Source organism: Anolis carolinensis, unplaced genomic scaffold, assembly GCF_035594765.1.
Source record: "Anolis carolinensis isolate JA03-04 unplaced genomic scaffold, rAnoCar3.1.pri scaffold_10, whole genome shotgun sequence".
Taxonomy (NCBI): Eukaryota; Metazoa; Chordata; class Lepidosauria; order Squamata; family Dactyloidae; genus Anolis; species Anolis carolinensis.
Window position 1 is genome coordinate 344,847 of NW_026943821.1, and position 24,892 is coordinate 369,738.

The 24,892-nt window shown below is 51.9% G+C and overlaps 1 protein-coding gene across 5 annotated transcripts in view; it reads left to right on the forward strand.

The window, feature by feature from the left end:
* pou2f2 (POU class 2 homeobox 2) overlaps positions 1-24,892 on the forward strand; it is a 70,136-nt gene that overhangs the window by 21,982 nt on the left and 23,262 nt on the right. For 3 of the 5 annotated variants that reach the window (XM_008123450.2, XM_062962671.1, XM_062962673.1), the window contains exon 1: positions 7,894-9,123. In XM_008123450.2, the coding sequence (XP_008121657.1) occupies positions 9,021-9,123 (103 nt within the window). In that variant the 5' untranslated portion in view covers positions 7,894-9,020. Of the gene's footprint in view, positions 1-2,967; positions 3,021-7,893; positions 9,124-24,892 lie in introns of those variants that run through there. The other 2 variants (XM_062962675.1, XM_062962672.1) reach the window with 2 other exon arrangements.

Sequence of the window (24,892 nt, forward strand, 5' to 3'; positions counted from 1 at the left end):
AATTGCTAAATATAAGACCTTCCCTGAAAGTAAGACCTAGCAAAGTTTTTGTTTGGAAGCATGCCCACTGAACAGAACACCAGAGTATGCGGGATGGGTAAATGTACGTTCCATAGATTGTTGTACATGGAAATAATGGTAGTAACAAGGAATTCTTGATAGGAGTCACAGTTTGTCTGGTTATGCTGGTTTGTGATGACAACTACTGTAGAGCATATAATAAATGTTCATTTTTTTGTTCAACAATAAATGTGAATTCTTCTTCATGGAAAAATAAGACATCCCCTGAAAATAAGACCTATCGCATCTTTGGGAGCAAAAAATAATATAAGACACTGTCTTATTTTCAGAGAAACACGGTAGCATAGTCAGTTACTGAGGGCATCATAGACTTTCCTGGGCCTTTGTTCCTTTTTTAATTGTTTCCTGCCTAAATGGGCTCAGAATACAGTAGAGTCTCACTTATCCAACACTCGCTTATCCAACATTCTGGATTATCCAATGCATTTTTGTAGTCAATGTTTTCAATACATCGTGATATTTTGGTGCTAAATTCATAAATACAGTAGTTCTTACATAGCATTATTGCGTATTGAACTACTTTTTCTGTCAAATTTGTTGTATAACATGATGTTTTGATGCTTAATTTGTAAAATCATAACCTAATTTGATGTTTAATAGGCTTTTCCTTAATCCTTCCTTATTATCCAACATATTTGCTTATCCAACATTCTGCTGGCCCGTTTATGTTGGATAAGTGAGACTCTACTGTATTATTATTTGAGGACACGGAAATTCTGGACTGCTCTGACAACCGCAATGTCAGACTCACACAGATAAGTCATTGAAATCCACAAAAAGCACGTGGACCATTTCGACAGGAAGGAAGAAACCATGAAAACGAACGCAATGTGGCTACCAGTATTCAGAAACACCAGTCAGGACAGTGACTGAGGAACGCCACCCGGATACAGGAGGTCTCCAGGCAGCCAGCAGTGAAGGGTTCGTAGGGAACGCCACCCGGGCTAAGCACGTCTCCAGACAGCAGACTCCTTTGAAGATGCCAGTAGCCACAGATGCAGGAGAAATGTCAGGAGAATATACTGCTAGAATACGCCTGGACCAACCTTGGCCATCCGTCCAGGTGTTTTGAACGTCAACTCCCACAATTCCTAACAGCCTACTGGCTGTTGACATCCAAGACACCTGGACAGAGGGGCGAAGTTGGCCTAGTTCTGTACTAGAACATGGCCATACAGCCCGGAAGCCACACAAGGACACCCCAGTGATTGGGGTGGGCACCCCCAGAAGGAAGAACGAGGAGGGCAGCTCCATGAGCCCCGTCCCCAAAGGGAAGCCAGGGCCGCTGATGCCAGGCTCCCCCTTGCGCACACATGTGCTTGCTTGCAGAGCCTGGCTGGTTTGCTTGCTTCTCTGTCTTCCGGCTGCTTCCGTACGGGAGAGGGGGACCCCCTCCTCCTTTTCTCCCACGCCTGCCCCCCCTCCCGCTGCCCCCTGCCATCACTTACACAAATATTGACGCTAATGGCATGTAGCGGGATGTAGAACATCCCAGCCTTCTAATTGTTGTGACTGGGGATCGGCAGGCCGATTAAACGCCATTGATTTTCTCATACTAACCGCATTGATTTTTAAATTTCCTATTGATTCCTGCCCTAAATCTCTTTAAGCAAAGACTTCACTCCGCAGATGACATCGGCTGATTAGCAGGAACAACTGTGGGTTCGCTCTGAAGCCGGCGGGGGGGTGTGGGGGGTGGGACAAGGAGTGTGTGTGTGGTGGGGGTGTTGCTGTATCAATTCAGGAGAACCAGACAGAGCTCAGGGACCCAGGCTCCAGCAAAAGGGAGGGGGTTTCGGTGGGCTTTGGGGCTGGGGTGTGTGCAGGGGAAGAGCCAGGGTTTGGGGGCAATGGGTCAGGGTGGAGAGGGGCAGTGCCCTTTAGGGGTGCCCTCGGGGCCTGCAAGCACACCTGTGGAGCCCCCCGGCTAGGCACTCATCCCTTTCACTTCTGGTTTATCTGGCATGTTTCGTTTCCATAAATGCTTTGAAATTATTCCCTTCAAAGTATGTGTATAGAGAAAATAAATTAAGAGGAGAGTGATTCCCTGGTTCCCGTTGCCCATCAAAATCTATTTCCAAGAAAAGATCCCCAAGCCTATGTTTCATCTTCATTCTTATTTAAGGATTGACCCTGGAAAACTGAAACAGAGTTTTAGCTTCTACGTAGCCTTATACATTTCTCTACTTTGTAATTCACAAAAATAATGTCCTTCTGGTTACAATATGTGTGCTGTGATCAAGTGCAGCCCTATTTCCTGCAAAACTGAGGGGTATTTTTGGTTGAGGGACTGGCCTTAGATGCCAGTTCAGAAGCTAGCAGCCATTGGTGGCAAAATAGCTTGGCAAAGACCAGGGCTAGCAGTTAGTCATGGAGATGCAAAAGGGCAAAGATACCAAGAGCCTGTGGCGCTGGCTGCTAGAAGTAGGGCCCCCAGATTGTAGCTGACAAAGATTTAGAGCTGGCAGTCTGATTGTCTCTCTTGAGCATTGAGCTCCCCCCCCCCATAAAAATGGTTTGTGTGTTCATATTATAACCCCTTGACATGTGGCAGACCTACGGGGGGGGGGGGGGGACGCTTGGCATTCTTGAAGGCTCTTGATGTGCCTCTTGTCCTCCTGTTGCCACCATTCCGATTCCCTGCAGTGCCACTGATACAACTTTATCCCCGAGAGAGCCAGTGCATCCTCCCACCCAGCTGTCCCATATTGCCAAGGGTGTTTTCAGAACCCACGGGCAGGATAGCCTCCCTCAAGAGCGAACCACTGTGATGGCGTATGGTGGGACCAGTGCCTTTGGGGAATATGTCAGTCTCTTGTAGCCGGGAGTAAAATGGTACCTTTAATATTTTGCAAAGCTTAGTGGCATCTTCTCTTTTCTCCTCAGGTTCTGGACTGGACTGGAGTGAATGTACTACAGCTGCCACTTCTGCCTGAAAGGTAGGTGTTTTTGCCATATCTCTTTCTGGGTTGATGGGGAGGGAAAGTGCCTGCTGATTCCCACCAAAATCAGAAAAGTGGGGAAAGAAGACCCACTGTTGCAACATTCATTTATTCACCACACATATTCTCCTCCAGGTTTCAAACATACTTTTTGTGTTTGTCCTTCTGGGTTGTTATGAGGGCAGAAGAGCCAGGAAAACCATCTGTCCATGGCTCCCTTCAAAAACTGCTACACTAGAAAGCTGTGCTTTCTCTGTACATGGTTCTACTATAAATGCTACTCATAGGGGCAAGAATATGGAAGAAGATAACCCCCATGCAGATAATACTGGATTACTTTGCAGAGTGCAGAAGTGTGAACACAGAACTCAGTTTAGGCTGGTGTTCTGTAGTCCCCCTGCTTTATTCATGGAGTTTTATGTGATAGACCAGATGTTGTCATTGTCAGACATTCATAACCCTTCTGAACTTTCCTCTCCTGCTGCTTCCCTTTTTGTTTCCACAATAAAAAACCCAGTTTAGTAGGGAAAGGTAAGTGCCGTGGAGTGATTTTGACTAGTAGTTCTAGGAGTCGGCTGTCTGCAAAGACTGTAAAAGCGAAGTGATTTTACATTACAAGATGTGCCTAGCTTTAGACCTTTCTTCTCCCCTGGGAACCACCATCCTTTGGGCTGAAGGGGAATGTAAGGCCTCTCGGTCCCCCGAGAGGGAGAACCCGCACTCCTCTCATCAAACCATGGTTCCTGGAACCTGTCAAGGAAGTCAGAAAGACTGGATAACAGGCTTGGTCCAAAATGACTTTAATGTATTAATCGAGGTGGGTGTTTGTTCTGGGCTTAGGGGTGAGTTGTGAGTAAATATTTAGAGATGGGGAAGCCAACCAAACAGATTTGGCCTAGTAAGGTAATTCCTGGTCTTTATGGATAGATGGAATCGTCAATACGGGATCACATCATTCCTTGTTTAATACCCTCTTGCTTTTTTGTGAAATCTGATGGGTGCAGATGGGTCATGGGCATCAAAGTGAGGACTGAATGAAGCAGGCCATTTTCACTGGTTTCACTTAAGGGACCTTCATTTTTGTCAGCAAAAGTGGGTTTCGCTACATTTTTGGGTACAGGCAATGAAGGCTGTGGGAAATGTTGGCAGTTTGGCTGCCTGGGGTTGCAAAAAGCTCATTGGTACCCATCCAAGGTTGCCTTGGTGGATCCCAACGAATATGATAATAATAATAGAAGGTGTGGTACTTAACCTTCAGGGTTATCAGCCTGGAAGGGAAAGAGCTCAAACCCAGGATCAAAAGCCAGGCCTGCGGGAGATGCCTCTTGCACATGGCAAGTGTTTCCCTTCCTGACTTGCAGCCGGAGAAGGAAACCTTTTTCAAAATGGAACGGTGGCTTGATGCTTCCATAGAGAGAGTTGCTACAGTCAGGCCCTTTGTCCTCTTGAGCACTCCTTTCCCTTCTTTGTCTTCTGGCCAGCACACGTTAAAAAGGATAAATAAATACTAACCATCTTAATCTTCGTCATCTTCCTGTGTAGACGCTGCGGCATAGGACCCGCTGCTAGTAGTTCAGGCAGAGGCATTGATCAGACCTGCACGCATTTGAGCGAAATGTCTGCACTGACTGTTTCTATTCAGAATGGCGGGAAAGGGATGCGGTCTCTGAGTGCCTCTGCCTCCAGTTCAAGGCTGGAAATGCTAGATGAAAAGTATCTATGATTCTTTTAAGGGCAGCCCATGGAGTCTGCAGTGCTATGAAACAAAAGATAGTATTCCCCCCCCCCCCTTTTTTTTTTTTTTACTTTAACATCATTGCCTTTATTCTGTGGAGCATTGTGTGTGTGGCAACAAACAGTGCAGTCTTCATTTATGTTAAAGACACAAATGACCACAGAGGAATTTCTCTGCACACCAAACCTTCTTCTTGTCAGTTTTTGGTCCCACATGAGGAAAATTGTGGGAAGATCAAGAAGGATGTCTTTGTCAAAAACACAGAACACTGCTCCCTATTAATATTGTTGTTGTGCACCTTCAAGTAATTTTGAATTAATAGTGACCCTGTGGCGGGCCCATTGCAGTGTTTTCTTGGCAACCTTTGATCAGAGTGGGGTGGCTTTTGCCTTTCCTCTGAGGCTGAGAAAGTGTAGCTTGCCCAAGTCTACCCAGTGGGTTCCCATTGCTGAGCTCAAGCTTCCAGGCCCTGCTAGCTCTGATGCTGATGCTGACACTTACCCAAAATGCCTCCCGTTCCTCCTCTTCCTCCTCCTCCTCCTCCTCTGCCATGTCTCCAATGCGGTCCTCCCTCACCTCCATCTTTGCTTTTCTCCTCCTGCACAATCTCCTTGGAAAATATTCCCACTTCCCTGCCTTCCTTTCTTCTAGGAAGTAGGGAATTTCAGGTGAGGCACTTTCTAGGCATCTTCCTGCCTTTCCACACAAAGCAGATAAAGGGCAAAGCATCATCTCTTCACAGTGACGCCCCAGCGAGGGTTCAGTAACAACAAAGGAAGGTTCATTTCCCATTCTCTTCTCTCTGATATTTGATTCCCCTCCCCTTTAAATTTTATTTTATTTTCTGGAGAAAACCTACTCCTGAATAAAACTCATGTTTTGAAGAAGAAATATATATTATCATTGCCTTTAATCCATATCCCAGATTTTCCCTCTATTTCTTCCAAAAAAACCAAAAAAAAAGCAAGATCTGACAATATTTTAATTAGTTTTGAATGAAAAATTGGAGCAAAAATATGAATTCTAGATTTTGGGAGCAATTTCCCAGGCACTCCATTAGCCGCTTGGCAAGATCTTTTTTCCCTTCGCTTTCTCCCTCTCTCAAATTCTCGTTGCTGTAGTATTGATTTTACGTGCCTGGATGTAGTCCGTTAGACCCTTGTAGTTCTTTGAAAGTAGGCCCAGGTTCAAACATAAGTGCAGGGCTGTACAGGAGGAAAGGTTGTAATAATTATACTCCTTTTCCTGATGAATGGTTAGAAGGTGAACAAATGTGTGTGGGGGGGGGGGCAGGGAGAGAGAAAGGCTAGGCTTTCGCCACCTTTTAATTCTTGAAAGAAGAGAGGAAGGACATCAATGCATGCAAAAGGCAGGGCTGCAAAGTGCAGCTCGCGACAGGCAACAAGCGTGCCTTCTTAGGGATATTTAATACCGATTGCTGAGATATATTTCAGCCACCCTCCGGCACTGACAGCCAACGTAATCCAACGGCGAAAGGGTCTGTATAGGTATGTTTAGTCATGATCCTTTCATGCACCTGAGTTGATTAATCGTGCCAGGTTGATTAATTCAAGCACACACACAATGCAAATGGCCCAATGCCCAATCCATCATGGGAGAGCCAGAAGAAGAAGTTGGGCTCTCTCCCAGATTCAGATTCTCTTCCTTGGTCAGCATCCACCGACAAGAGGGCACCAGGCTCCTGCGTGGCCAGAGTTGCATGCCAGTCCCCAGCACACACCCCCCCCCCCCAGGTCAGCCCATGCATGTGTGTCCTGACCCTGAATTGGGTAAAGAATTGACAGGGCCAGTGAGCCAGGGCCAACTAGACCTGCCTCTGCTTAGTGTGGAGAGGAACCCTTTTCTCTCCCCCCCCCCCCCCACACACACATACACACGATACAGCTGAGCATGCTTTGTGCCCATGAGCACAGCTGGCTCCGACTGTCATGCTCACTATTTGCATGGGACGCCTCTCTGCACCCAAGTGGCTCCACTGTTCGAGTGCACTGTGGGCAGCATAAAGCCTGGGTTATTAGAGTCATCTATCTGTCTGTCTATCTATCTATCAGGTTTGTCTATAGAATAGAGAAGCTAAGGCCAGGCACCATTGGTCCCCCAACTCATCCGAAGGGCCTGGGCCCACTCTTCTCAGGCAGACATTTTTTTTTGTTGTTGTTTTTTTGAAGCAGGAAGTTTCCAAAGGGAGAAAAGGAAGGGTCTAGCTCCCCAAAGAAAGGCATAGTCCAATATCACCAGCTGAAGCCTTGTACTGAATGCAGGCCAAAGAAAGGAAGCCACCGCTCTTCTCTCTGCCTCAAAGAAAAGGCCAATGGTGTCCAGGACTCTTTGGCAGAGCCGGGTGGTTCTCCTGTTTGTTCTGAGCTGGAAGAAGGCAAGGCGTGTGCCTGCTGGTGAGAGGGCAGGGGGCCAGCAACCTCCAACCCGTTTCCCTCAGGACACCCTCCCATCCCAGAGGAGTCCCCCTCCCCCTCAGGATGGGGGCTTGTGAGGCTGGGAAGGGGAAGGAAGTGCAATTCCTGGCTGAAGTGGTCTTGTAGTTGTCATGGGTCGAAAGAGGCCCATCTGGCCGGGCCTTGTTGTGGACCCTGCTCCTGGGGTCTCTCTGGGTCCCATGGCTGTCTTGCCTGCACTCTTGCCTCTTCTGCCCAGACCCACTGGGGGGTGGGGGGGTCATCTTCTCAAGATCACCTGGAGAAAAGGAGGAAAATGAGGAAGGTATTAACAGCCACTCTTTAAGTCTCCTCGCAGTTCATGTCTTGAGCCCGAAGCCAAGGTTTGCAGCGTTTCCTCCCGTGTCAGCGGCCCCAGCCCCTCTCTGCCCCCCTTGCATGCCCTTTCACCCCTGTGCCCCTCCCTCAGCCTCCTTTCTAGCCAGAGGGCACCAGAAAGGGCCCGGATTTGGGGGAAATGCTGGCAAGGTGGGAAGGCGGCTCAAAGGGACCGTGGCCCCCGGGTGGCCCCCACCGGGCGGCGGAGCAGGACTTGGCCCGCGCTCCCCCAGGAAGGAGGAGGAGGAGGAGGAGGAGGAAGAGCGCGGGCAGGGCGCTTGGCGGGCAGGGCCGGCCTCGGGCGGCAGGGAGGCGGGGGCGGCGCGTTTAGAAGAAGGGGGGGGGGGCTGGAGGAGCACGCACCGGGTCCCGAGGGGGGGACCATGGTGGAGCCCCCTCCCCGAAAGGGAAAGGAAAGCGAAAGGAAGCCGGCAGGGAGTTTGCCGGGCCACCCCGAGGGCCCTTCTTGTTTCCTGCTTGTTTGTTTGTTGTGGTTGCGACGGGAGGGTGCGCCTCCCTCGAGGACTGGCCTGGGGCTCCTGCCTTCGCCCCCCGCATTTGCCCACCTTCTCCATCTCCCCCCCCCCCCAGTTTTCTCCTTTTGTCTGGCCGGGGGGGGGCAGGGGGAGGGGGGAGGGGGCTGGGAGCCTCTCTTCGCCCTCCCTCCCCGTTCGCGGGGGTCTCGCGAGGGACGGTGGCTGCCTGGGATGTCATCTGTCAAAGACGAGAGAGAGAGAGAAAGAGAGAGAGACAATAAAAGTGGGGGACGGAGGAGAGCGAGGGGGGCGGGAGGGAGGGAGGGAGGGATACAGGGAAGACGACGGAAGGAAGGAAGGAAGGGATCGGGGAAAGGGAAGGGGCAGGCGCGCAGGCACGCACATTCACACCCCCGCCCCCCGCCCCCCGCCCCGTTTACACCTGCCTTGGCCCTCCTTTCCTTTCCTCCCTCCCTCCCTCCCTCCCTCCCTCTTTTCTGGCCCGTCCGGCTCCAGCGGGCAAAGCGCGGCGGAGGGAAGGAAGGAAGGAAGGAAGGAAAGAGGGAAGGAAGGAGGGAAGGAAGGAGGCCGGCGGAGGAGCCCGGGGCCAGGCGGGCGGAGGACCCACTCCCCGGGAGAAGGAGAGAGAGAGAGAGAGAGAGAGAAGAGAGGGAGAGGGGAAAGAGAGAAGGAGGGGAGGAAGGAAGAGGAGAGACCCTCCCGGCCGCCCCCCTGCAACCGAGGGCCCCCCTCCCCGCCCCCCCAGCCCCCCACGCGCCCTTCCTTGCCCCTCGGAGCCTCCCCCCCTCCCTCCGCCCTTCCTTCCTTCCTCCCTTCCTTCCTCCCTTCCTTCCTTCCTTCCCCGCCTGCCCGCCTGCCTCCGGGGCCCTTCCCCGGCCTCCTCCCTCCCTCTGCTCCCGGGCTCCTTCCCGGGGCCGGCGGGGCCGAGGGTCTGCCTGGGCCGGAGGGGGGATGCGCCCCCGCCGCCCGCGCCATGTTCATCCCGCTGCCGGTGCCGCTGGTCTTCCGAAGGTCTGCCGCCGAGAACAACGAGGGATGGCGCCTCAAGCCGCCGCTGGCCCTCCGCTCCGCTCCCGGTAAGAGGCGAGGAAGGGTGGATGGAAGGGAGAGAAAGAGAGAGAAAGGGAGCGGCGGCCCGGGCGCGCCGGCTTTTTATTCATGCCGTATTGATCCGGAGTGTCACTGCTCCGTATCGAACCTCCGGCGCCGGCTTCCTGCGGTCGATAGGCGGGCGGGGGGCGGGAAGGCGGGAAGGCGGGCGGGGGCCGGCCGAGGAAGCAAGGCGGGAAAGAAGGAAGGAAGGAAGGAAGGAAAAAAGGAAGAGGAGAGTGGGAAGCAAGGCAGGAAGGAAGGCAGCGACAGGAAAAGAGGAAAAGGGGCGGGGGGGGGGAGGACCCCAACTTTCCTTTCCTGAGAGCCCCCCTCCCTCCCTCCCCCTTCTGGCCCAGCGCCCCCCATCCAGCCCCCCCCCCCCCCCCCAGTGCCTGCCTTCGGGGGCAGCCCCTCCAGCGCTCTGCTCCAGATTATTGTTGTTGTCGCTGTTCATATTATGTTTATTTATGCCCACAAGGAGACTCGCCACACATACACGCAGGCACCTGCCAGACTGTGCTGGGACCCGCCCCCCGCCCCCCGCCCCCCATGCCCCTTTCCCTCTGCTGCCTCTAAGGGCAAAGCTGGGGGTGCGCCGGTTAAGATGCAGGCCCAAACCGGGCTCCCCTCCAGCACTTCTGGCGGAGCCCCTTCTTTCCTTCCTTCCTTCCTTCCTTCCACGCATCCCTCCATCCTGCCCCCCAAAAGCTTGGGGCCTGCTTTATGGCTCTCTGCTCTGGAGGTTTATTCTCTGCCGCAGCAGCTCTGTGTTTTTCCTCCCAGGCCGTGACCCCACCTTCACCTCTTTGCAGAGTTTGGGATGTTGCCCTTGAACTCTGGAGAAAGCGGCGCCTGTGTTTGTTTATTAGAGAGGCTGGGCCTTTGGGAGGGGAGAGGCGCGGCGTTTCGGTGCCGGGCTCCCAAGGCCCACAAAAGGCCTTCCTGAGTGACCGCAGGGCGGGGGGGGGGGGCGGGGGGAGGCTGCTCCCCTGTCTCCTGAAATGAGGAGGAGGCCTCTGGGTCAGAGGCAGCTTGTTTGTGGACGAAGAGACCGACTGGCCTGCCTGCCAAGGGCTCTCCATCCTCCTCCTCCTCCTGCTTCCCTCTCAGGCCTCATGCCTTCTGGAGGTTTAGCCACTGTGGAGGGGCCCAAGAGAGGGAGGGTTTGGGGGGCTGGGATGGGCCCCCCAAAAGGTCAAGAACAGTGGCCCCACAGGGAAGAGGAGTGGGAGAGAAAGGGGAGCCTCTTCCACAGCCGGAGCGTGCCTGTTGTGCGTGGGGAGGGGGCCATTCAGAGATGTGGCCTTGCCAAAGCAGCCCCCTCCTCCTCCCCTCACTGCCCCCCTCCCCTTTCCCCATCTCTGCTGAAGCCTCTGCCTCTGCTGCGCGCGGTGTGGAAATTGTATTGGTGTCAAGCCCGGTCCGTGCTAATGAACCCGGAGATCTGGGAAGCGAAGCTTGTTCAGAGGCAGAAATCGATTTTCCTGGCTGTAGTAACTGCCCCCACCTCCGCCCCCGCATATCCTCCCCTCCCCTCTTCTCCCTCTTTCTTTCTCCCTCTTTCGCTTTCCTTCCCTGGCCAAAGAAGTCCCTCAGTCTGTGCATACATGTGTATGCTCATATGTGTGCATGTGGACATGACTCATGCTCACAAAGCCAGTCTGTATGTATGTATGTGTGTGTGTGTTTGGGGGGGGGGGGTTTGCACAAAAAGTTGTGGCCATAGCAGCAGCGAGGTGTGCAGGACCTAAGCTGCCTCCCCATGTGTCCTGTTTATGGAACCTTTTGCACAAAATGCTCAACCATTGTATGAAATAGAGAAGAAACCAGTTCCAAGAGGCAACCATTAGGATTTTCATGCTAGCATGGGCAGTTGTAGGGCTGAACTGGCATTGGCTGCATTGGCACCCATCCTTTTTGCGTTGCAATGTGTGGATGATGTGTGTTTGCTGGTGTGTTTGCTTCTGGTATCTCTTGCCTTTAGGCATCTTACAGTCTGTATGCTGAACGTATTTGATTTAGACTGCTTTTCAGTGTAGCATCAAAACAGGGCTTCTACTCCTTCATAGCAGCCTTTTTAAGCATACTTCATGGCACCTTGTCTCTGACTTCCATTGAAACTTTTTAGATAATAATTTTCACTTCACTTCATTTCTTAATTAGTCGCTCTCCACCAGAGTGCTCCAAGCAACTTACAATTTAAAATATCATTCCACAATATAAAAACATTCAACATAAAAACATTCAACAGTGACTATTTGGCAAATTAGATCTGATTTACTTAACTGCACAACCAAACAGCCAAGTCTTGAGCGCTTTTACAAAAGGTCGCAACTCCAACAGGCCAGTTATGAAGATGCCATCAATGTGTGATGTCTGGTTTTTAAATGATGTGATTTGAAACTTAAAGAGATCTGAAAATATGCAAGTAATGTCTATATTGAACTTGTTCTCATGACAAAGTAAGAGAGCAAGATTTTGAATTAGACCGAAGTCTTGTTTGAAGGGGAGGCAGCAGTCTTTGTATGATTTGGTAGCCCAAAAGTATGACTCCCAAGTGCCTGAGTTTCTTTGAGCATCCCTTCCTTCTGGTGGCTGTTGAGAGTCATCCCCACTGAGAACCTTTGCTCTCGTTTGATTTGGGTGAGGACGTGGCTTTGGTAGCTGGGAACTGGTTTCGTTTGCTTTGAGGGCTGATTAAAATCAAAGCAGGCACCTGTCAAAAAATCTGAGCACAACTTATGTCTTGAATTCCCCTGTCCCCTCTTGACAGTGGCAAGCCATGCGCCTGCTAATAGCAAACTAAGCCCTATTCCATGAGTATGAAACCTTTGTGGAGTTGAAGGACAACGTTCCTCAAAGGGAGGAGGAGGAGGAGAAAGAGGGGGCAGATAGGGCTGATTTTGGAATCAAATCCATTATGTTACAGCACAGCACTTTGCTTTAACTAAAGCTTCAATGGAGAGCTTCCTTTCATTTCTGTTTTCTATGTAGAATCTATACCTGAAAGCAGCTGGACAAAGGCCGATGCCAAGCTGTGCCAGGAATGGTTGACTCATGCAACCATTCTCATGAAGTCACTGAAGGCTTGGCTTGTGTCTCGCAGGCCTGGAAACACCTTGGATGTGTTAAAAGTTTGGTTAGAGTTAATGGAGTTAATTTATTCCTCGGGCAGGAAGAAGTATAACAGGATGTGTGTGGAGTCCAACTAGAAGTGGCTCAGAGCAGGAGGCCATGCTTCTTGGTTAGCAAGTGACCCGATAGCATTGGGCTGAAACTTTGCTCCACTTGGTGCCTCCTGGGTGGCAACTCTTATCTTTCACTTGGCCCAGAAGGTTAGCCAAGTCAGCTTGAGGCATAGCTCTGCATTCTCTGGGTTCTTGGGTGCCCACACTTGCTTTTCACCCATGTGTAACAATTGCTCCTGGTTCATGGCACTCAACTTCATGGTGTATGTGCAAGTCCTTGTGTGCGAGAAGGTGTGTATTGAAAAATGTCTGCCCAACACCAAAGGCCACAATAGCCAGGCCTCCAAAGGCAAAATCTGAAGAGATGCATGAGGATCAGCCATTCCAACTGGTCAGAACCAGGAAGGAGGCCTGGCTCTTGACCAAGGCAACCCTATGAAATACCCCATTCATGGTAAACTGTTCCATGCTGGATGGGGTGAGAGGAGTTTTCCCTGAGATGATTGGCAATTTGGCCAAATGGTGATTGTATACCTGGAGTAGGGGTTTTAGGGCCCACTTCCTCTGGCCATGCGTAGAGAATGTTGGTGAGGGCGAAGTGAAGGATATGTGTGCCCTTTCCACACTTCCCTGAGAGTGGAGACATGTGTTTGGGGTGGAGGCAAGATGGCTTCTTGGGGTGGTGCCTTTGGTGTGTGGGTGAAGTGACCCAGACTCTTTGGAAAGAGACCTAGGCTGGGGATTGTGTGAGGAGAAGATTTGGGGCATTTCCATTGAGGGCTGTGAGAAGGAAGGCAGGCAGGCCGCCTCTCTCTCTCTCTCTCTCTCTCTCTCTCTCTCCTTGCAACGCTCCTTTCCTCCTGCCTTCCTCCCTCCCCCTCCCCTCCTCACAGCCTCTGCTTTTTCCCTTAAATAATAATCATAAAAAGGTCAGCGGCAGGAGAGCCGCACACCCTGATTGGCCGAGCTCTGGGCCCTTTGTTCCAGCCGAGCCTCCGGGCAGAGCCACGCGCCAGGGTCAGCGGATTGGGGGGGGGGGGGGACAGGAGGGGGAGAGGAGGGGGCAGGCCTCCCAAGGGACTGGCCATTTGGGGGGGGGAGGCTCAGGGCTTTAGCCTGTGTCTAGGAAAGGTAGGGGGATGAGGAGGGCAGGGGGTTGAGCTATGTCTTGCAGAGAGAGAGAGAGAGAGAGCCCTTTCCTCCTTCCTCCATCGCTTTGACTGCCTTCCTCCATGCCTCTCTCTGGTCCCTGGACGAGGGAGGTTCGCCTTGAAGTGGCCACACACACATGCAGGCACAGGCTCAGTTTCCCAGATCCTGGCCAATGTGGCCGGGGAAGTGGCACCTCTCCTCCTCTCAGAGATGCCCTCCCTACAACCTGTTTGTGCCTCCAGCCCTGCCAGCCACTTGCAACTCCTAGACTTGTAGCTCAACTATCACTCCCCCCCCCCCCCCTCTGTTGGGACCCCCGCTCAGCTTCAGCCATCCCACTTCTTCTTCTGTGGCTCCTGGAAGGAAGCTTTCCTCCTTTTTGTTACTTCTTCAGACCAAGCCCTGGAGCATTGTCTCTTGGCCAAAATGCAGGAAGAGAGTCTTCAAGCTGGCCAAGCAAGATGTCACCTTTGCTTACATGTCCCTGATGTAAGCTGATGTGTCACCCCTGAGCAACCGTAGGCAATAGTGTGCCTGTGTGTGTTTGCTACGTGTACATGCCTGTCACCCTCTACTTTAAACCTCCCAAAGCCGGGACCCTCTTTACTGGCCACCCCTCTTTCCCACCCACATCTCGCCCCCAATGCCTCCTTCTGGTCTCCATCTTCCCTGCCTCTCTGTTCTTCCTTCTCCAGATTGGGGAGTCTTCAAATTCCCAATGGGTCTCCCTTTCCCTCCTCCTCACTTCTGTTCTTCCTCAGGCTGGACTCAGGGCCAGCGAGTTCTGATAGCGAAGGTAATAAAATGGCTGCTGCGCTAATGTGAATGGTGACCATGAGAGCTGTCAGACGGCCGGTCTGTGTATTAATGGGGAGCATGGCGTGGAGGATGGCCTACGAAGGAGGAGGAGAGCACAGTGGATGAGCCGTTGGTTTATGAGCCATGGCCACAGGCGTGTCTCCGATGGCCCCGGACCCACTGGGCGGCTTCGGCCCTTGCTTCTCAGCTCTGGATAATGGAGGCGGGCAGTCAGAAAAAGGAACAACTCTGCCTGTCGATCTTCCAAGGGCATGTGAAGAGAAATGTCCCAGAATTAGCCCCAGATGCAAGGCAGGCAGGCCTGTTAATGAGCAAGGTGATGCGGCTGCCTCAGGCGGCAGAGGAGGGAAGAAGGGGGAGATGATGGCGGAAGGCAGTGTCCGAGTCAGAGGGCAGTGGAAGGGATCTGGATTTTCATTGCGATTTTGAAGGAGCTGTCCAAGGTGGCGGGTGCTGCAATTCTCCTCTCAAATAGGTTGGGCCTCTGAGTCAGTGCCTTCAGAGTCTGGAGGAGACCTGGCCATTGATTCCTGTACAAAGTATGAGGAGAAATGTACAGAAAAACTGTGCTTCGTGTTGTGTGGGTTTATACCAGGCATGGGCAACCTTCTCCAGGTGTATTGGACTTCAACTCCGACAATTCCTACTAGCTGTTAGGAATTGTGGGAGTTAAAGTCCAAAACACCTGGAGGAGGGCCCAAGTTTGCCCATGCCTGGCATAAGGAGGCTTTGGAAATTCGGGCTGATATTCTTATGGATCAGCATGGGCAAGGAGAATAGAACTTGCCCCTTTTGGCAACTATGTCTTGTGTATGTTTGTGTGTGTGTTTCATGTGAGTTGTGCATGAGTCATCCGTCACGGGCACAGGCTGCCCATGCATGTTGTGTGGTGAGGTGTGTGGGTTTCCATGTAGCTCTGCAAGCAGTGGGAGTGAGAGATGCCACTGGTGAACATTGTATGCAGCTGGCTCACTGCTTTCGACACACGGGGTCTTTTGCAACCTGTGCCTATGGACACAGTCAGCATAGGAAATGGCTGAGTGAATGCACCCTTCTTGTGACATGTTCTGTGGAAAATGGGAGCTGGCTGTAGCACCATAGGCTTTGTGGTAGTTGGTCATTAGCACACATGGCAGAGAGTTAGTTCTTGGTATCTACAGGTTGCTGCCCTGTGTACAGACTCTGGCGGGCCACATTTGTCCATATGAATTTGATGGTGCAACATAAACAACAGCAGCAGCATTATGGGTTTCTCTGTGGGGTCTGCATGAGGATTGCGGTGCTGAGAACACTGCAGTGTGTTCACATTACTGGGAATTTGAGTGGTTGATAACATGGTCTTTGGTCATTCTGCCAGAAGCCCACCTTCCACTGTTTTTGTTGTTGCCAACCTTATTCCTCTACTTATTTGCATTTATACCCAATCCTGCTATATATATGGATCTCCAAAAAGAACATTTCAAAGGATGGAGAAATGTTGGGGTTTTCTCTTTATTTATTTATCCTTTTATTTGGAATATTTCTATAGCACCTCCCAGCCCACAAGGGTCTTCAGGGTGAGGCATAAGATATTATGTAGAACAGTACATAGACTTAAAAACTGTTTGAGACATATTAAAATAGGCTTTAAAAACTTTTTAAAATAATCTAAGAAGAATCCTTAAATATGACTTGACACGAATTCTGCATCATGTCTCTGAATCATACCCCAAAAGTACTTGCAAAGCTAGGCATCCCAGAAGTTATCTTTTTAGGATATATGATTACAGCATTTAGGATATATGATTACAGCAGAGAGGCCAGGAGGGATTCCTGAAATGACCATCCAGAAAAGGAATGTTTTTTTGCTTGGGCAGACAGACACACCTCTCAACCATTAGCCCAAGATAAGCAAGGCTTTGTTTAATTATTTAGTTACCCAATTAAAACACTTGTTCCCAGGGTCCTTCCATCATTACCAGGCCCTTGAGGCAGTTTACAAAAATCAAGGCAGTCTGCTGTGAAATCCCATAAAAGCACAACTAAAATGAACAATTTGTCACCAGAGGAGAAACATCATTTATCAAAACTCTGGGCAAAAAAAAGGCTGTTTCTAATTCCTATCTAGATAGATGTTTCTGAGGGAAAGGCACTACACAGTGGTTAAGGCTGTATCCTCATTGGCCGTCCTGGTTGGGGATGCTGGGAGTCATAGCCCAAAAAGGTAACTTATTCCAAGTCCTGTCCTCCGCTTCATGCCAAAGGGCAGGTGTGAGCCAGAGCAGGACTTTCAGAGCCAATCTTGTGAGAAGACTCCTAAGCCAAAAACACCGGAAACATGGGCAGGAAATGCACCTGGTTGAACTGATGCTAAACTTGCAGGCATGGACAAACTTTGGCCCTCCTCCGGGTGTTTTGGACTTCAACTCCCACAATTCCTAACAGCTGGAATGTTAGGAATTGTGGGAATTGAAGTCCAAAACACCTGGAAGAAGGACTGAAGTTTGCCTATTTGTGTGCTAAAGGCTGGAAGGCTCCTGTCCTGACAGAAGGAGGGTGGACTAGATGGCCCTTGGGCTCCCTTCGTGCTCTTGCTTCCATGATTCTGGGTGTTAGAGCTGGTCTCTGAAGGGTCTGCGGCTGAATGGCAAAGGCTAAGGGGGGCGTCTGTCTATCTATCTATCTCTCTATCTATCTATCTCTCTATCTATCTTCCTTCCTCCCACCCTGGGCATTTTTATGGTGGTGCATACAAGAACAGCTCTGCCCTGGGTTCTTGTCATTTTTAAGAGCCACTAATTTCCTTTCGCGCACAGTGCCGTCCTTGTGTCTAATATTTCACTCCAAAGCAACTGAGGCTTGAAATGGGAAGGGGCAGGATGCAAAAGGGGGTGGCAGATGGAGGGTGGAATTGGGACTCCTACAAGAGCTGCTGCCTGCCGAAAGGCTCTGCCTGCAGTGGTGCTGCCGTTTCTTTTCACAGGAGCATTTGTGCCTAAAAAATCCCCTGCACGAGCAGCTGATATTTCAAAACGATATTCAGGTCAGGTTTGGGGCTAAGCTCTTTTGATGTCGGCAGGGGGCTGGACGGGAAGTGCCAAGGGTCAGATTAAGCTTCCGGGTCACCTCTTGGTTTCCTCTTCGCTCAGGGCTTCAGCATTTGGGCTTGGCTTGAAGCACCTCAAAGGCCACCACACTTTGGGGGGGGGGGATATTGGGAGCCGCAGCCCAAAAGAGTTGCTTTCCTTCCTGCTCTGCCTAAAGTTCCTGTGAGAGGGTTGGATCTGGGACAACTTTCAGGCAAAATAGGGGGGGGGGATCCAAAAGGGTCTCCCCTCCATTGCCAGGAAGAGGTGGAATGGAATCAGGGGCCTCTGAGTAATAATAAGTCACTGGGGCATTTGTTGTTAATGCACAAATAGGTTTGATTCCTTGGTGCAGTAGTTGCAAGGAGAACACCCCCAGTTCCAAAGTCCCCATTTGCAAAGAAAATAAAAGGCGGAAAGAAAGAGAGAAAGGTAAAAAGAGAGGAGGAGAAGTGGCACAGAGCAGGGAATGGCTGAGCAGAGGTTTAGTGAGCGATCACTTCATATGCATTTGCACTCTCTCCTTCTTATCACCATTTAATGAGGTCGGAAGTGGAGCTGCTTAATGAACTTTAACGGGGTTTTAATTACTGGCAGCACAGAGTGCAGAACCCGCTCTACAAGGAGGAGAGGCGGCTGCCACCAGAGCGATGGGGGTGCCACTGCCTTGGGAAAGAAAGAGCCTCAAGGGAAAGGCTAACAAGAGCCACAGAGGCAGGAGCGGGGTCCCTCCACCCCACAGCACCCCCCCCCCCCGTCCCCTTCTCCCTCTCAGCCAGAAGGCCTGGGAATGCCTGAGAGAGAAGGTGTGCTCAGGGGAGGGGAGGGGCACCTCCTCAGCAAGGAATGGGCTCCAGTGGGTTCAAGTATCAGGCAAGGAGAGTCCACCTGAACATTAGGAAGAACAACTTAGAGCTGCTCAGCAGTGGAATCCTCTGCCTCATAGAAGAAGCTCCTTCCTTGGAGGCTTTGAAACAGAGGCAGGATGGCCATCTGTTAGGGGTACTTTGATGGTGTTTTTCCTGCATGGCAAGGGGTTGGACTAGATGGCCCATGTTGTCTCTTCTATGATTCTATGAGAGAGAGCAGAAAGTTCTTTCCCCACCATGGAGGTCCAATACTGCCCTGCTGTTGCTAGAGAGAGGGGGGTCCATGGTCCATGGAAGGCCGCATCATGCACGCCTTTGGCACCCTCCCTGCTGGTATCTGCCACTGCCCAGTCCTTTCTTTGCAGTGTGGCCTGCTGAAGGCTGAAACTGGCCCTCTGAGTATCTGTCTGTGTGCCCAACCTTCCTGCAAAGGCAAGAAAGGAGGCAACCTGGGCATGAGCAGGGGCCACAGGTGCAAAGGGCTTTTGTCTTCACAGAGGCCTGAATATCCAGGTTTTTGATGTGGGTCATGGCCCCCACTTCGCTCCAGGGAAGGTGGGCATCTCAGCGGTGCCTTCCTCTGCCCTCTTCCTCCCCTGACCCAGAAGCAGAGGTTTGGGGAGGGAAGGAAGGAAAGGGGGTGGAGGTAGGGCTGCCCCTTTGTTAGCGGAGGGGGCCTCACCGTGACCCCCCCGACCCGACTCCCGGCCCCCTGAGGGCGCAGCGTCCCCACCTCGCAGCATGGCTCCTGGCAGCCGACGCGGGCCTGATAGACAGCTCTGGCAATCGGGCAAATGGGGTGTGTGTGTGTGTGTCGGGGGAACAGGAGGCCCCCTCAGCAGGGTCCTGGGAGGGCCGGGGCCTCGGCTACTCCCTTGTGGGCTCCTCTGCCTTTGCACAGAAGATTGTGACCGTGTGCATGCACAGTGGAGTGGCCTGCAGCGTATTTGGTGGGATCTCAGCCCCCCCCCCCCCCCCCCGGCAAAAGAGGTGGCATGGAAGGCAGGGAAACTGTGGGGCTGGGGCCATAGGTTCTCCTCTGCCCCATGCAGATGGAATGAAACAATTAGTGGTTTCATCAACATGGTTCCTTCCCAGTGTCACCAAGGGAGCTGTGTGGTTCTCCCGCCTCTGAGGCTCAGTTGAGGGGGAGCAGGTCCCCATAAGGGATAATGCCAGCTACGAGGGCTCCTTGCCCTCCAAGAGGATGATCCCAAAGGCCCTCCTCCATCAGTTTCCTGCAGTGATTTACCCCCTACCCTCCCCCCTCTACTTGTGGAAGTGAAGGAGTAGCTTAAAAGAGGGAAGGAAGTTGAACATGGCATTGCAATGATTTGAATTGCAGGGCATTTTTTGGTGGGTTGTGTTAGAGGGGATTCACTGATCAGCTGCTCTGGGGCCTGTTAGAAATATTGAAACTCTTGCATAGGATTATCACCTTGGTCTTTCGGCCTCCAATATCTTTCTGCTTGAGACCATCGGTAATTCAGAGCCTGCCCAGGGATGTCAGAAGTGTTGGACCCTGTGGTCTCCTAGGCCATTGTGCTCTTCTCTCTCCAGAAGGCAAAGGCAAATCCCCCAAACCCCATCCTTGGTTCACCTTTGGGCTGCCAGATGTTAGATACAACCACCAACACCATAGCCTGCATACCATAAAACCAATGGGAACAGTTTGGAATAATTCGGAATCATAAAATAAAGACCAGAAGCACATTAAACCATGTAACACATGGAACATGTCAGTTTAAAGGCAGTTCATACAAATTAGCACCCCTTGTGTGTCACAGGCACATACGGAAACACATTTTTCTTCCCCACGAGAAGAGCCCTGTGAGGCGCATACATCCTCTTCCCATTTTGGAGGCAGGGCATGAAGCTGAGGGGAGAAGGGCTGCCGGGACCCCAAGAGGGAGCCTGCTGGGGCCCTGATCCCTCGTCCCTCAAGAGGGAGGAGGCTGCATTTGTTCCTGCCTCAGGGTCTGCTGCAGGCGCTGTTGCTGTGAGCAGCAGGGCCATTTTGAGTGCAAAGCTCTTTGGAGGGCAATGCAAAGCCAGATGTGTGTGTATGCGTGTGTGCATGGGCACACGGGGTGGGGTGGGGGGTTAAAAGCAAGGCAAGACCGACAGCTGGCACAAACTCCGGGCCTTCTCCCAAGGAACTGTGCTGAGGAGAGCCTCTGACTTCCTCAGTAGCTGATGCAGTGAATGAATGGCCCTCAGTTGCCTTTGGGAGACCTGGCACCTCCAAACCTCCAATGTACTGGAATGGCCTCTGCCTGCAGGCCTTACTTTCCCACAGGAGGAAGTGTCTCCTGGGGACAGGGCAGAGGAGGGGCTTTTCCAAGAAAAGGGAGATTTCAGTGGGAACAAATAGAGCATGGGGCAGTTGTGGGGTGATTGACTTTGTGTTTTAGATGCAGTGCAGGGGAAGAAAAGAAATGACCTCCATTGAACAGAGAGAAGGGAGACAAGGGCTGATGGACACAAAGGACCCCAAGGATAGCACAGTGGGAAGAGGGTTATTGGGGGAAAGGGGTAGCAGCACCTGGGGCTGGGTGGCAAGGCACGGAGGAGGAAGGCTGGAAGAAGGGGAGTCTGTGGCCTGTCCTTTCTCACAAGGGGCTCACTGGGCACATGACACATTTATTTATTTTACCCTAACAACCCTCCCATATAGATTATTATTATTGTTGTTGTTATTATTATTATTATTATTATTATTATTACTACGTGGAGAGAACGATGGATGGGACCAAAGCCTTGAAGGCAGCTCTCCCAGTCAAACACTGCAACCCTATTTTAGTTTGTACATCATATAATGTCCCCTTCCTCCCTTCCACAGGGCCTCCTCAACCAGAGACACCCAGGTTGAGGAGGCCCTGTGGAAGGGAGGAAGGGGCCATTATCCATTAAGCAACCCGCTATTTGCTGCCCTGTAATGATACCCTGAAGCCCAACAAATGGGAGACTGGGCCTCCGTGGAGCAGGCGACCTCTGCCTTCCTCTCCTTGAGCTTTACCCCCAAATGGGGCAGCCAGGCATCCCTCAGGCTCAGCCCCAGCCCCAGACCCCCAGTCTTTGTGCACTGGCCTGCAAACGGGAGGCCCGTTCCCCCCTCCATGGGCCAACCCTTGTTTTTCCTTTCTGTGTGGTGCTGAAGAGCAACTACGGTGGGCTGGGAGCTGTCCAGCCCTGCATGATTTGGGGGGACACCTTCCTCTGCTGTTTCTGTGCCTGTGTTTCCTGTCAGCAGCGCCTGGCTGTTCTTGGGGATTGCGGGAGAGGCCTGGGCTCTTTCCTGCTCCTCGACTTCTGGGTGTTAATTTAATGCGGGGGGGGGGGGGGTGTTGGTGGGCAGAGGGGAAAGCAGCCCAGCTGTTCCCCCAGGTTTTGCTGCCGTTATTGCTTTTAAAAAAATTATTATTACTATTATAGCTCTGGCAGGGCCTGCTGAGAACTGCGAAATCGTGACAGAGAGAGAGAGAAAGAGAGAGACCAGACAGGGAGGGGATGTCACCTGCCCCCCATCTAGCCTCCCCCCATACACACAAAGTCTGCTGCAACGCAGAAACCAGGGAATGGAATAGGAAAGAAAATGAAATGCGTCTGAAGCGAGGAGAAGGAGAAATGGTTGTGGAAGAGGTGGGGGGGGGAGGGAGGGGGCGCCGGAGCGAAAGAGAGCGAAGGAGAGAACAGCCAGAGCGAGCAAGAGAGAGAGAGAGGCCTGGCCCTGCCATCGCCCGGAGCCCCCTCCCTCCCTCCTCCCCCCTCCCTCCTCCCTGCTCAGTATCGATCGGCAGCCGTGGCTCGAAACCATTTTCATTGTCAGGCGCTTGGGCTGACGGATGCTGCCCCCCCCCTCAAAGCAAGCGCAGCCACCGCTGGGGGATGGGAGAGGGATGTTGCGGTGGTGGCAGCGGCAGCTTGGGGGCCGATTCCCCACGCCCCGCCATATTAATCCTATTTATCATCCCTGCCTCAGTTTTATCCCTGCTCCAAAATAATCATAACACCTCGCTGCAAATTCCAGTGTCCCTCTCCTCCTCCCTCCCTCCCTCCCTCCCCGTTCGCCTGCCTGCCTTCCTTCCTTGCTTCCTTCCTTCCTTCCTTCCTTCCTGGCCCCCTGCCTCCATCCCTTTCTGCTCCTTCAGGAGGTCCATTGTTCATCGGAAGCTCCCCCCCCCCCAAATAACACCCACACTCCTATATACATATAGATACCCTGCAAGCCCCCTGGCCCACCCCTCACGCTGTTCCTCGGCTTCCCCTTATCATCGGGGGCATGCTCCAGACCCTGCAACGTGGATTAGTGACCCCTTAGCACACATTAAGCACCTTCCCCTACTTGCAACCAGGGCTCTGATAAAGCCGCAAAGAGGATGGGATTTCTTTGCACACAGAGACACTTTCTCTCCCCTCCCCTCCTTTCCTTTCCCCTTCGATCCATCTGTACTTCCTTCCAAGTTGGATTAGATTCTTGTCCATTTTTGGGGAATGAAGTCTCAACCAAGACTTGGAGAGCAATTCCCAATAAATGAGTCTGAAGCCAAGGCTGAGGAGGAGGAGGAGGAGGAAAAAGGGCCCAGCATCATTCCTGGAGGAGCCAAGGGGCCACTTAGCGCTGGCCACATCCTGACAGTAGAATTAGACATGGTTTAATGGGTGGCCAAATGGAGGGGCCAAGTGGCTGTGTTCCCCGTGTTGGGTTCATGGAGACAAGCGAGATGCTGGAGCCTTTGAGGAAAGGCTTTGGGAAATATTGGAGGTGAAGCTTTCCTCCCAAGTCCATTTGAAAGCAGAGATGAAGGGAAATGGAAATTCTCCAGCGCAGAATGGTCCTTCAGGCGCCGGCAGCAGCGGGAGGCCCTTCTCGAGGGAAAATGGGGACTGATAACCACCACTTCCCTCCCGAGGAGGTGACGCTTGGGCAGGTCGGGAAGTGGCGGGGCCTCCAAAGAGACCCCTCGCCCATCCATCTGCCCGTCTGCCCGTCCGCAAAACAATTCCAGCGCGCATAGAAATGATTCCATGCTCTCTCTTGTAGCCGTGCGGTGGCGGGAGAGCTGCCTCCGCTTGGCTTCTCACATGGCAGGGGATGGGAGCGCAGTTGTGGGGGTGCTTTCCAATGTGTGGCTCTCCACAGGTAGGCAGGACCCACAACCCTAACCCCACAATCTCCTGCTTCTCTGTGGCAGGTCCTCACCTTTTCTGTGCCCTCTCGGCCTCACGAAACACATGCTTTTTGGGGCCTTGCAGTTTATTTATGTTGTGCCGTGCAGCGTATTTCTTCCTTTTGAAAAGTGGATTTGCGCCTTTACTTTCCCCATGTGCATTTGCACTTGTGTACTCCTGGCAAAGCACTCTCGGTTGTGCAAGGCATGGCCGTGTGCTCACGCGTCTCTTTTCTCCCTCTTTCTGTCTCACGTCCGTTCCGTTTGATGGCTCCTTAATGACAGAAGTGACAATGGCAAATTTCCAATTGCCTTCGTTTCCCTAGCTGCAAGTGCGGAAGATCCATGCCTCCTTCGTGCTTACTTTTGCCACACAGATTTTTGTGGCCATTTTATACGTGCTTGTCCTCTTCGGAGCCTGTGCTCGGGGGGGGGGGCTCTTGGCACCCTAGAGATTGTGCAGCCCCCTCCCCAAATAGGGCTTTCTCAAGAAGTATCTGCCCCTTCCCCCCAAAAAGCTGCAGGAGGCTTCTATGTGGCCTTTGCCTCAGGTATTGTGTCCACAGTTTTTGCCACAGCACTAAAACAGTCGCCATGGGAGCCCTGACACTGAAGCTTAATTACAAATTAGAGAAGGAACCGGCAGAGGAAGCATGGGCAAAAGTATAGTGAATAAGTGGGACCAAAGCAGCTGTATGTACATCATGCATCTCATTGTTCTCCATACCTTCCTTGACGTTTTCTGCCTCTATTTTATGAACCCTAAGGATTTCTTTTTCCAAAGAAAGATGACAAAAGTTAAAAGAAATGTGGTGATCTGGACAACAGGCTGCTTATCCGACATTGCCATGAGGGACAGAAATAAATTATGTTTTGATTCTCCTTTAAGAATTGCTCTCAGATCCCAGGTGTTGGGAGGAGATGTTGTGGTTACTTTGGCACTTTGGCCATGCTCAGAGACACAGGCTCTATCCTTGACTTGGCTGGTGATACAGGGAGGGCAAGGGGAGATTCAGCTGCCTCTTCTCCCCCCCCCCCCCCACCAAAACCTCTGTGACGGGATCCCATCAGTCCCTGGATCTGGCTTCCCCCTGGACCCAGCCGCGATTATTTATTATTCCTATAGTGCTTAAAATAAACAAGACACTTTGCAGAAATTGAAATAGAGCCATGTCCACCTCCAAACGCTTACAGGGTAATTATGGAGAAATAACCAAAGGGAAAAGGCACCGAGAGGGAGGTACTGATAAACGGGACGTGCAGTTTATACAAAAGCAGCAAATAGGCAGCCCCTTCTGCTCGTAATCTAAAAGTAATACTTTTAAAAGAATCAGAAAAAAATATTAAGGAAGAAGAAAAGGTGTTTTACAAAGACAGAGGGAAAAGACACCCAGAGACGGAGAGGAGCATCTGTGGGGCGCCAGCTCTTCCCCCTTCGGATCCCAAACGGGCTTTGGATGCGCATCAATGAGGGCAGGGCTCAGCTGCA